The 13,492-nt window shown below is 39.5% G+C and overlaps 1 protein-coding gene across 5 annotated transcripts in view; it reads right to left on the reverse strand.

The window, feature by feature from the left end:
* The window catches only part of TMLHE (trimethyllysine hydroxylase, epsilon), a 116,243-nt gene that overhangs the window by 53,578 nt on the left and 49,173 nt on the right, over nt 1-13,492 (reverse strand). For all 5 annotated transcript variants that reach the window (XM_038588759.1, XM_038588758.1, XM_038588757.1 and 2 more), the window contains one exon: nt 5,441-5,720. In XM_038588759.1, the coding sequence (XP_038444687.1) occupies nt 5,441-5,720 (280 nt within the window). The remainder of the gene's footprint in view (nt 1-5,440; nt 5,721-13,492) is intronic.

The following is a 13,492-nucleotide window of genomic DNA, read 5'->3' on the forward strand; positions in this document are numbered from 1 at the left end:
TATGTTAAATAACAGCGGTGAGAGTGGGCATCCTTATTCCTGAAATTAGAGGAAAAGCTCTCAGTTTTTCCCCATTGAGGATGAGATTTGCTGCGGGTTTCTGTATATGGCCTTTATTATGATGGGGTGTGTTTCCTCTATCCCTACTTTGTTGAGGGTTTCTATCTGGAATAGATGTTGTGCTTTGTCAAATCCCTTTTCTGCATCTATTGAGAGGATCCCATGGGTGCTATCCTGTCTTTTATGCATGTAGTGTATCACACTGATTGATCTGTGAATATCGATCCACCCTTGTGGCGCAGGAATACATCCCACTTGATCCTGGTGAATGATTCTTTCAATGTACTGTTGGATTTGATTTGCTGGTATCTTGTTGAGAACTTCTGCATCCATGTGCATCAGGGATATTGGCCTCTATTCTGTTTTTACTGGAGTCTGTCTGGCTTTGGATTGAGGGTAATGCTGGCCTCTTAGAATGACTTTGGAAGTTTTCCCTCCATTTCTATTTTTTGCAATAGTTTGAGAACAACAGGCATTAACTCTTTTTTTTTAATGTTTGGAAGAATTCCCCTGTAAAGCCATCTGGCCCTGGCCTTTTGTTTGTTTGGAGATTTTGATGACTGATTTACATTCTTTGCTGGTTATCTGTCTGTTCAAATTTTCTATTTCTTCTTTTTTCTGTTTTGGTAGGTTATGTGTTTCTATTTGTAATTTATCCATGTCTTCCAGGTTGTCCAATGGGTTGGCATATAATTTTTCATATTATTCTCTTAGAATTGTTTGCATTTCTGTGGTGCTGGTTGTGATTTTTCCTCTCTCATTTGTGATTTTATTTATTTGGGACTTTTCTTTTTAAGTCTGGCTGGGGTTTATCAATTGTATTACTTTTTTTTCACATAACCAGCTCCTGTTTCATTGATCTCTTCTACTGTTGTTTTAGTTATCGTATCATTTATTCCTGTTCTAATCTCTTATTTACCTTCTTCTGCTGGTGTTACACTTCATTTGTTGTTCTTTTTCTAGCTCCTTTAGGGGTTAGGTTGTTTCTTTGAGATTTTTCTTGCTTGTTAAGGTAGGCCTGTAATGCAATATACTTCCATCTTAGGACCACTTTTACCCTATCTGAAAGGTTTTAGACTACTGTGTTTTCATTTTCATTTGTTTCCATGTATGCTTAAAAATTTCTTCTTTAATTTCCCAGTTGACCCATTCATTGCCTAGTACCATGTTGTTTGACCTGCATGTATTTGTGGTCTTCCCAAGTTTTTTTTTCTTGTGTTTGACTTCCAGTTTCACAGTGTTGTGGTCAGATAACAGGCACGGTATGACCCCAATATTTTAGTACTTGTTGAGACGTTCTTTGTGACCCAGTATGTGATCTGTTCTGGAGAATGTCCCATGTGTACTCGAAATGAATGTGTATTCTGCTGCTTTAGGATGGAATGCTCTGGATATATCTGCGAGGTCCATCTGGTCCAGCGTGTCATTCAAAGCCATGGTTTCCTTGTTGGTTTTCTGTTCAGATGATCTGGTCATTGCTCTAAGTGGGGAGCTAAAAAGTCCCCTACTATGATTGTAGAATTGTTAGATCTTCTTGTTGGATAGTCCCCTGTACTACGATACAGCACCTTCTTCATCTGTTGTTACAATCTTTGGTTTAGAATGTATTTTGTGTGATATAAGTACTGCTACTCCACCTTTCTTTCACGTCGTTAGCACAATAAATTGTTTTTCATCCCCTTGCTTTCAATCTGCAGGTATCTTTAGGTCTAAAATGAGTCTTGTAGGCAGCATATAGATGGGTCTTTTATGCATTCAGACACTCTGTTTCTTTTGATTGTTTACTTAGTGCATTTACATTCAGGGTAATTATTGATAGATATGTATTTTTTTAAAAGATTTTATTTATTTATTCATGAGAGACACACACACAGAGAGAGAGAGAGAGAGAGAGAGAGAGAGAGAGAGAGGCAGAGACACAGGCAGAGGGAGAAGCAGGCTCCACGCAGAGAGCCCGACGTGGGACTCGATCCAGGGTCTCCAGGATCATGCCCTGGGTTGCAGGCGGCGCTAAACCGCTGCGCCACCGGGGCTGCCCGATAGATATGTATTTATTGCCATTTTATTACTTGTATTGTCATTGTTTCTGGAGATTTTCTCTGATCCTTTCTTGTCTTTGTCACATTTGGTCTCTCCTTTCTACTAAGAGAGTCTTCTGTGATATTTCTTGCAGGGCTGATTTAGTGGCTACAATCTCTTTAGTTTTGTTTGAGAAACTATCTCTCCTATTCTGAATGATAGCCTTGCTGGGGAGAGTATTCTTGGCTGCGGATTTTTCCATTCAGTACTTTGAATATATCATGGTACTCCTGGCTTGCCAAGTTTCTGTGGAGAGGTCTGCAGCTAATGTTATGGATCTTCCTTTGTAAGTAAAGGCTCCTTTTGTCTTGCTGCTTTTAGGATCTTTTCTTTATCACTAGATTGTCCAAATTTAACTCCACTATGCCTTGGTGTTGTCTGCTTTTCTTGATTTTAATGGGAGTTCTATACACCTTCTGGATTTGAATATCTGTTTCTTTCCCCAGATTAGAGAAAATTTCAGCTACTATTTCCTCTTCTGCCCCCCTTTCTCTCTTCTTCTGGACTCCTATGATACAGATATTATTACATTTGATGGAGTCACTGAGATCCCTAAGTCTATTCTCCTGTTCCATAATTCTTTCTCCATTTGGTTCAGCTCTATTATTTTCCATTATTTTGTGTTCTTTTAAAAATATTTTTAGAGGGCAGAGAGAGAGAGAGAGAGAGAATGGGGAGAGGGGCTTAGGGAGTGGGAGAGAGAAAGTCTTAAGTAGGCTCCATTCCCAGTGAAGAGCCTGATGCAGGGCTCAATCTCATGACCCTGAGATCATGACCTGATCCAAAATGAAGAGTCTGATTTTTAACCACCTGAGTCATCCAGGTGCCCCATTATTTTGACTTTTATATCATTATTCATTCCTCTGCTTCTTACATATTTATGGTCATCACATCCAGTTTTTAATCTGTTATTGCATTTTTCATTTGTGATTGGTTGTTTTTTAACTCTTTTATCTCTGTAGCAAGGGCCTCCTTGAAGTCTTCTATTCTTTTCTCAAACCTAGTGAGTATCCTTATGATTGTTGTTTTATATTCTCCATTAGGCATGTTACTTATATCTGTTTCACTTGGATCTCTGGCTGTGAACTTTTCTTGTTCCTTTTTGGGGATGAATTCCTCCATCTTGGCATTTTGTCTATGTCTTTATATTCTTCACTGTGTTAGGAAAGCCTGTTATGTTTCCTGCTCTTGAGAGTAATGGCTTTATGAAGAAGAGGTCATACAGTGTCCAGGGCTGGGTGCTCCAGGGAATGTCTCTTGTACGTGCTGTGTGCACTCTGCTACTGTGTTTTGGCTACTCTTTCCCTCAGTTTAGTCCTCTGCAGAGTTTTTCCTTGTCTGTAGTCCACAGTGTTTAGAACTTGGCCAGAGCACAGTGAGCTTTATGTAGCTATGCTCTTGTCTACTTGTTAAATGAGACCTGATACCACTTCCACTAATACTGAAGCCTTGCAGAACTCTATGGTTGGTAGATGTGGTGTATGCAGGGGTTTCTACTGGTCTTCTGGTGAGGGGGCCTGCTGATCTGGTCCTTAGACACGTTTGCAAGAGAAAAGAAATACCAGCAGAGTGCAGTGGAGTGGGACTTTGGGCAAGCAGGTCAGGCAGCCAGCGTGGGCATTTTGCTGTTTACTTAAGTCGGTTTATGCTGAGGGGTAGGGGAGGGAAATGGTGCCAGCCAGCTCCTCTGTCCCTGGAGAAGGGAGTCTGTGCTTGCTGCTCTCAGGGAAGCACTCCCAGAAGAGTGAATAATTTCCCCTCATGTCTTCTAAGCATTTTTCAGATCGGTGTTTTTACACTGTCTCTGGGTTGTTTGCCTGCCTGGAGCAGCACAGTGCACTTTGGACTCTATATCAGCCAAGCCTGATGACTTTTAAAACTCTAATCTTTGGGGGTCTGGTGTGGTGGGGACCTGACCTGGTCTTCTGGGGGATGGTCTCACTATGCTGGGACTGATGCAGGTTTGATCCAGAAGGGCAGTCATGCCACAGCACAGGGGCATGGAATTTGGAACAAAACAGGCTAAACAGCCAGTGTCTGAGTTAGCTGGCTTCAGCAAGTGTCTCTGGACCTATGCTGATGGTGCCTGTGGGCACTTTTGTCCCCAGAGAAGACTGAACATTATCTCCCTGTGTGCCTTAGGCAATCCTCAGATTGCACTGTTTGCCCTGGGGTTACTTGCCTGCCTTCTCACCAGGAGTAATACCCTCAGGTCTCTATCTCAGCCAAACCCATGGATCTCTAAAACCAGTCTTTGAGCCCAGCTGGTTGCAAAACCTCATGAAAATCAGCCACTCTTTTTTCCCAGCCAATGGCTTTGGGAAAGTGTTCCCCTTTTGCTCATCCCTATGTGCTCCACTCTCTCTTGCCTTTCTCTGCAACGAGGGTTCCCTCCCTTCCATAGCACTCATGGGTTTCTCCCCCAGACCATGTCTTTGCACTCCTTGCCTTCCTCTATGTGGCCTCTCTTCTCTCCTACTTGTGCAGTTTGTTCTATCATCCTCAGGTCAATTTCTTGGGTATTCAGAATGATTTGATAGTTAATTGGCTCTGTTTAAGGGACGAAGTAAGCCTAGGGTTCTCCTATGACACTACCATCTTAGCTCCTCTGCTGAATCCCAATTCTACTTCTTACTAGCAGAGCAATCCTGGGCAAGCCACTTACTTATTATATGTCTCAAGTGGCTCATCAGCAGAATAGGGGATAAAATATGCACTCATCAGAATTTCTATAAGGATCAAAAGAAAATAATGGGTGTGAATATATTGGTTAAATGCTATATAGTGTAAGGCAGTATTATTAACAGCTAGTCTCTGAATCAAGCCTTAGAGATCATAATAGGTCAAAACTAGATGATCTTTAGACTCCATCTTATTTAATCCTCTTATGAGATGGGAAAGTTGAGGCCAGTGGGTGGAGGTGGAGGTGGAGGGTACAGGTGTGTATGTAATGGAGTTGTCAATGTTCACACAATTGTTGGATGGTAGAATTTAGACTACTACCTGGTTCTGTTTACTCAAAGTTAGTGATATTTCTAGTTTATAATGATTCCTGCCACTTTGAGTACCACTAGGCTCAAAAAATATACCAATGACTCTGAAGTCTTCATCATATTTAACATGTAAGTGTTTTAAAGATTAGAAATCTGGGCTTCAAATAAAGTACTATAAATGGGAATCCCCTTATTCAGGACACAAAATATTCTGGATTAAAAACAGTGACCATACCCTGTAAAATTATTTTCCTGGTGTTAATGCTCTTCAAATTAATTACTGTAGATATTATAAACTCATAAATTACCTGATCAAGCTGATCCTTTCTGCCAACTTCTCTGTGTGTTCTTGAGTGGGAGGGACATTTTCTACAAATGCAATTCCATACAGCAGAAAGTTTTGCAGAAAGTTCTTCAATCCCTCATTGGTTTCTAAGAAGCTCTGGAAATCTACAGATGGAACTTGGGCTTGCTGATAGATTTCAGCATTCCATAAGATTCTAGGTTGGATGACCTTTTGTTTCTGCCCTTCATAGCTGTTTCTCACCAGCCAATCCAAATCATATTTAGTTACATGACCATCTGGCCCTTTAAACGGAAAAATAAAAGGCATTAAAATAATAGTTATAATTACTGCCAATAATTTACTGGTTAAGAATATTATTTTTAACAACCAATTACCAAAAAAAAAAAACAACCAATTACCAGATGCTGTATTGTTTATGAAATGAAATTAAAATAAATGCCTAGAATGTTCCTGAGACAGAAATATTTGTAGGGTGAGTAGTATGAAAGTAATAAATTAATTAATGAACAAATAAATCTCACCAACTAGAAGAGAATAAATGAATTAGGGCAGTTTGACCATAATATAACATGATAAAGTGATTTCTTGACTTTGCCTACTGTGCCAAAAAACCCAAAAAGTTAAAAAAAAAACACCAGCCCCTCAAAAATGCTTTAGAAAGTCTTCAGGATAAGCAAAGGATATAGCAAGGAGAGTGAAAGGCTTTGCTGGCATCTTATCTTCTTCTTTCATTTCTTTTTACTTCTCTGTCTCTGTTTCTCTGTATCTGTTTTGGCTTCCTACTTCTTGACAATAAAAGCATCAAAGAATTTGGAAAGCTTGAAAAAGTGTGAGGAAGTTTTTAAAAAAGATTTATTTATTTATTTTAGAGAGAGACAGAGAGAGTGTGTGTACAAGTGGTGGGAGGAGCTGAGGGATTGGGAAAGAGAGAATCTCAAGCAGACTCTCCACCAACCTGATGTGGGGTTTGATCTCACCACTGAGCCAAAATCAAGAGTCGGACATGTAACCAACTGAGCCACCCAGGCACTCCAGTATGAGGAAAAATTTAAAAATCACTTATAGAGGGCGGGGCAAGATGGCGAAAGAGCAGGGTCCCCAAGTCACCTGTCCCCACCAAATTACCTAGATAACCTTCCAATCATCCTGAAAATCTATGAATTCGGTCTGAGATTTAAAGAGAGAACAGCTGGAATGCTACAGTGAGAAGAGTTTGCGCTTCTATCAGGTAGGAAGACGGGGAAAAAGAAATAAAGAAACAAAAGGCCTCCAAGGGGGAGGGGTCCCCGAGGAGCCGGGCTAAGGCCGGGGCGAGTGTCCCCAGGACAGGAGAGCCCCGTCCCGGAGAAGCAGGAGCTGCACCGACCTTCCCGGGCGGAAAGGGACTCGCGGGGAGGTGGAGCAGGACCCAGGAGGGCGAGGATGCCCTCGGGTTCCCTGGGACAGTAACAGAGCAACCTGCGCCCCGGGAGAGTGCGCCGAGCTCCCTAAGGGCTGCGGAGCAGCTCAGAGGGGCTCCGGCGGCGGCTCCGCGGGGAGCCAGCCTTATTAAAAAGAATTAATATTGTGAAAATGTCAATGTTACCCAGGGCAATTTACACGTTTAATGCAATCCCTATCAAAATACCATGGACTTTCTTCAGAGAGTTAGAACAAATTATTTTAAGATTTGTGTGGAATCAGAAAAGACCCCGAATAGCCAGCGGAATTTTAAAAAAGAAAACCATAGCTGGGGGCATCACAATGCCAGATTTCAGGTTGTACTACAAAGCTGTGGTCAACAAGACAGTGTGGTCCTGGCACAAAAACAGACACATGGATCAATGGAACAGAATAGAGAATCCAGAAGTGGACCCTGAACTTTATAGTCAACTAATATTCGATAAAGGAGGAAAGACTATCCACTGGAAGAAAGACAGTCTCTTCAATAAATGGTGCTGGGAAAATTGGACATCCACATGCAGAAGAATGAAACTAGACCACTCTCTTACACCAGACACAAAGATAAACTCAAAATGGATGAAAGATCTAAATGTGAGACAAGATTCCATCAAAATCCTAGAGGAGAACACAGGCAACACCCTTTTTGAACTCGGCCACAGTAACTTCTTGCAAGATACATCCACGAAGGCAAAAGAAACAAAAGCAAAAATGAACTATTGGGACTTCATCAAGATAAGAAGCTTTTGCACAGCAAAGGATACAGTCAACAAAACTAAAAGACAACCTACAGGATGGGAGAAGATATTTGCAAATGACATATCAGATAAAGGGCTAGTTTCCAAGATCTATAAAGAACTTATTAAACTCAACACCAAAGAAACAAACAATCCAATCATGAAATGGGCAAAAGACATGAACAGAAATCTCACAGAGGAAGACATAGACATGGCCAACACGCACATGAGAAAATGCTCTGCATCACTTGCCATCAGGGAAATACAAATCAAAACCACCTCACACCAGTGAGAATGGGGGAAAATTAACAAGGCAGGAAACCACAAATGTTGGAGAGGATGAGGAGAAAAGGGAACCCTCTTACACTGTTGGTGGGAATGTGAAATGGTGCAGCCACTCTGGAAAACTCTGTGGAGGTTCCTCAAACAGTTAAAAATAGACCTACCCTACGACCCAGCAATTGCACTGCTGGGGATTTACCCCAAAGATACAGATGTAATGAAACACCGGGACACCTGCACCCTGATGTTTCTGGCAGCAATGTCCACAATAGCCAAACTGTGGAAGGAGCCTCGGTGTCCATCGAAAGATGAATGGATAAAGAAGATGTGGTTTACGTGTACAATGGAATATTCCTCAGCCATTAGAAACGACAAATACCCACAATTTGCTTCAACGTGGATGGAACTGGAGGGTATTATGCTGAGTGAAGTAAGTGAATCGGAGAAGGACACACATTATGTGTTCTCATTTATTTGGGGAATATAAATAATAGTGAAAGGGAATAGAAGGGAAGGGCGAAGAAATGGGTAGGAAATATCAGAAAGGGAGACAGAACATAAAGACTCCTAACTCTGGGAAACAAACTAGGAGTGGTGGAAGGGGAGGAGGGCCGGGGTTGGGGGTGAATGGGTGACGGGCACTGAGGGGGGCACTTGACGGGATGAGCACTGGGTGTTATTCTGTATGTTGGCAAATTAAACACCAATAAAAAATAAATTTATTATTAAAAAAAGGATCCACTTATTCTAAAAAAAATCACTTTTATATACCATTCTACCACACAGATGAAACCATTATTAATAGCTTGGCATCATTCCTTCCACTTTTTCCCCATGCATTCTTTTATTTTATATAAATATAGTACATATATATATATGTTTGTAGCCTGCCTTTGTCACTTAATATATGGAGTCACTTCATCATTAAAAAATTAAATCTTCACCTACAATTGTTTGTTTTCTTAAATTCACAGACTCTTAACTATAGAAAACAAACAGATGGTTACCAGAGTGGGGATGGGTGAAATAGGGGCTAAGTATTAAGGAGGGCACTAGTGATGAGCACCAGGTGTTGTATGCAAGTGTTGAATCACTAAATTCTACACCAGAATCTAATATTACACTCTATGTTAACTAACTGGAATTTAAATTAAAACTTAAAAAAATTAAATCTTCATAAAAATTAATTAATATAATTTGCAGAATAAGACTACCAAGATTTACCTAACCAGTCTGTTCTTCTGGAGCATGTAGTCTTATTTTTAAAAATTTCCTTATTATTTAATAGTGACCATCCTTGTCTATATTTTTTTCATTTTTTAAAGATGGATTTTTTAGAGAGAGAGAGCATGCAAGTGGGGAGAAGGGCAGAGGGAGACAGAGAACCTGAAGCAGATTCTGCAGTGAACAGAAAGCCCCATGTGGGGCTCGATCTCACCACCCTGAGATCACCCTGAGTGGAAACCAAGAGGCAGGCGCTCAAATGACTGAGACTCTCAGGTGCCCCATTTTTCTATATTTCTGATAATCTTCTCAAGAAGGTAGGATTGTTAAATTCAAAGATAGAAACTTTTAAGAGCCTTGATGGATTTAACTAAATTACTTTATTAGGAAGTCTATACCAATTTTCGTTGTCTCCAAAAATATGTGTGTGCCCTTCAAAATTAAGTATTCTTATTTTTAAAAATATATATATATTTTTCCAGATTGGCAAGTAGAATTCTATTGTTATAATAATTCTAAGTAATTCACTTACTAATAACGCTACTAACATTTGTTAGAGATTTATATTTGTTAGACATATGTCTTTTATTTTTATTATTTTTTGTTTCAAGTTTTTATTTAAATTCCAGTTAGTTATCATACAGTTAAATATTAGTTTCAGGTGTACAATACAGTGGTTGTACACTTCCATACATCACCCAGTGCTCATCACAACAAATGCTCTCCTTAATGCTCATCACCCATTTAATCCATTTCCCCACCACTTGCACTCCAGCAACTCTCAGTTTGTACTATATAGTTAAGAGTCTCTTTTATGGTTTGCTTCTCTTTTTGTTTTTCCCTTCCCCATGTTCATCTGTTTTGTTTCTTAAATTTCACGTATGAGTGAAATCATATGGTATTTTCTTTCTCTGACGGACTTATTTTGCTTAGCAAAATACTCTCTACCTCTAACCATGTTGTTGCAAATGGTAAGATGTCATTCTTTTTGATGGCTGAGTAATATTCCATTCTTCTTATCCATTCATCAGTCAATGGACATTTGGGCTCTTTCCATAATTTGGCTGTTGCTGATAATGCTGCTACAAATATTGGGGTTCATTTGCCTTTTGAATGAGTATTTTTGTATCCTTTGGGTAAATACCCAAAGTACAACTGCTGGATCATAAGGTAGTTCTATTTGTAACTTCTTGAGGACCCTCTATGCTGTTCTCCAGAGCGGCTGCACCAGCCTGTGCCCCCACCCACACAGTACAAGAGGGTCCCCCTTTCTTCACATCCTCACCAACACCTGTTGTTTCCTGACTTGTTGATTTTACCCACTCTCACAGGTGTGAGGTGGGATCTCATTGTGGTTTTGAGTTGTATTTTCTTTTCTTTTTTTTTAAAGATTTATTTATTTATTTGTGATAGAGAAAGAGAGAGAGAGAAAGAGAGGCAGAGACACAGGAGGAGGGAGAAGCAGGCTCCATGCGGGAGTCTGACGTGGGACTCGATCCCAGGACTCCAGGATCGCGCCCTGGGCCAAAGGCACTAAACTGCTGAGCCACCCAGGGATCCCCTGTATTTTCCTGAGGATGACTGATGTCGAGCATCTTTTCATGTATCTGTTGGCCACTGTATAGGCATATGTTTTTTAAATGCAAGGATTACCAAACTATTGCCCATGGGCCAAATCTGCCTGGCAGTTGTCTTTGTGACACCTGTTTTGGAACACATGACACACACTTGGTTACTTATTGTCCATGTCTGCTTTCACCCTACTACTGAAGAACTGAAGAGTTGAACAGTTGTGACTGACACTGTACAGCCAAAAATATTGGTGCTTTTCTTTACAAAATGGCAATAACACTTTATATGTCAATAGTTTCTAGTCTTTGTCATACATTTCTCAAATATCTTACCAAGTGAGTCATTTTTTAATAAAACTTTCTATGGCATGTACTTTTTTTTACTGTAGAGAAATCACTAGTCAAACATATTGATTTTAAATATTTTTTCCTCCAATGCTTTTTTCTTTTAACCTATTTTGGAAGAATTATACATTCACAGGAAGTTGCAAAGAAATGTGTTTATTCAGGGACACCTGGGTGGCTCAGTGGTTGGGCGCCTGCCTTTGGCTCAGGTCATGATCCTGGGATCTAGGATTGAGTCCACTACTTCTCTCTCTCCCTCTCCTTCTCCCTTCTCCCTCTCCCTGCCTATGTCTCTGCCTCTCTCTCTCAGTCTCTGTCTCTCATGAATAAATAAATTAATCATAAAGAAAAAAAATGTATTTATTCAGTAAATAGACCCAATAGTTGGAGGAAACAAAATTAATATACAGAAATCTGTTGTATATCTATACACTAATAATGTAGCAGGAAAAAATGAAGAAAACAATCCCATTTAAAACTGAACCAAAAAGAATGGAATACCTAGAAATGAATTTGACCAAGGATATGAGAAACCTATACCTGAAAAGTATAAGACATTCATGAAAGAAGTTGAAGACAACACAAAAAAAATGGAAAGAAATCCAATACTTATGCATTGGAAGAACTAATATTGTTAAAATGTTCACACTACCCAAACCAATCTACAGATTGAATGCAATCTCTACCAAAATACCAACAGCATTTTTCACAGAACTAGAACAAATAATCCTAAAATTCGTATGAAACCACAAAAGACCCTGAATAGCCAAAGCAACCCTGAGAAAGAAGAGCAAACCTGGAGGCATCACCATTCCAGATTTTGATATATACTACAATGCCATAGTAATCAAAATGGTGTAGTCCTGGTACAAAAACAGACACATAGATCAATGGAACAGAATAGAAAACCCAGAAATGGACCCACAAGTATATGGTCAGCTAATATTCGACAAAGAAGGAAAGAATATCCACTGGGAAAAAGACAATCTCTTCAATTAATGGTGTTGGGGAAACTGGACAGCCACATGCAGAAGAACGAAACTGGAACATTCTTTTACACCAGGCACAAATATAAACTCAGAATGAATGAAAGACATAAATGTGAGACCTGAAACTATACCAATCTTGGCAATAACTTTTTTGACATCAGATGTAGCAACTTCTTCGTAGATATGTATCCTGAGGCAAGGGAAACAAAAGCAAAAATAAACTATTGTGATTTCATCAAGATAAAAAGCTTCTGCACAGCAAAGGAAACCATCAATAAAACAAAAAGGCAATCCAATAAATAAGAGAAGATATTTATAAATGATAGATCCAATAAGGGGTTAATATCCAAAATATATTAAGAACTTGCACCCACTCAACATAGAAAAAAAAACAATCTGATTAAAAATGGGCAGAGAACTCAAATAAACATTTTTCCAAACAAGACATCAGACAGCCAACAAACACATGGAAAGATGCTCAACATCACTTATTATTAGGGAAATGCAAATCAAAACCACAATGAGGTGTCACCTTACACATGAGAATGCCTAATATCAGAAAGACAAGAAATAACAAATTGTTAAGAATGTGGAGAAAAGGGATCACTTATGCACTGTGGGTGGGAATGTTAATTTGTGCAGTCACTGTGGAAAATAGTATGGAGGTTCCTCAAAAAATAAAAATAGAGGGATGTTGCCTGGGTGGCTCAGCAGTTGAGCATCTGCCTTCAGCTCGGGGTCCTGGGATCAAGTCCCACATCGGGCTCCTCACAGTGAACCTACTTCTCCCTCTGCCTATGTCTCTGCCTCTCTCTGTGTGTCTTTCATGAAAAAAAAAAAAAATCTTTTTAAAAATTAAATTAGAAATACCATATGATCCAATAATTCCAGTATTGGGTAAATACCCAAAGAAAACACTAATTTTTTAAAATTTATTTTTATTGGAGTTCAGTTTGCCAACATATAGCATAACACCCAGCGCTCATCCTGTCAAGTGCCCCCCTCAGTGCCCATCACCCAGTTACCCCCACCCCCGCCCTCCTCCCTTTCTACCACCCCTTGTTAGTTTCCCAGAGTTAGGAGTCTCTCATGTTCTGTCTCCCTCTCTGATATTTCCCACTCATTTTCTCTCTTGGAGAATATAAAAAATAGTGAAAGGGAATAAAGGGGAAAGGATAGAAAACACTAATTTGAAAAGATATATGCACCCTTATGTTTAGTGCAGCTTTACAATAGTCAAGATATGGAAGCAACTCAAGTGACCTTAAATAGATGAATGGATAAAGAAGATGTGGTTTATACACACAATGGAATATTAATCAGCCATAAAAAAAGAATGAGATCTTGCCATTTGCAAAAACATGGATGGACCTAGAAGGTATCTGTTAAGTGAAAGAAGTCAGACAGAAAGACAAATACCACATGATTCCATTTATATGTGGAATCTAAAAAATAAAACAAGTGA

This window comes from Canis lupus, chromosome X, assembly GCF_011100685.1.
Source record: "Canis lupus familiaris isolate Mischka breed German Shepherd chromosome X, alternate assembly UU_Cfam_GSD_1.0, whole genome shotgun sequence".
NCBI classification, from domain to species: Eukaryota; Metazoa; Chordata; class Mammalia; order Carnivora; family Canidae; genus Canis; species Canis lupus.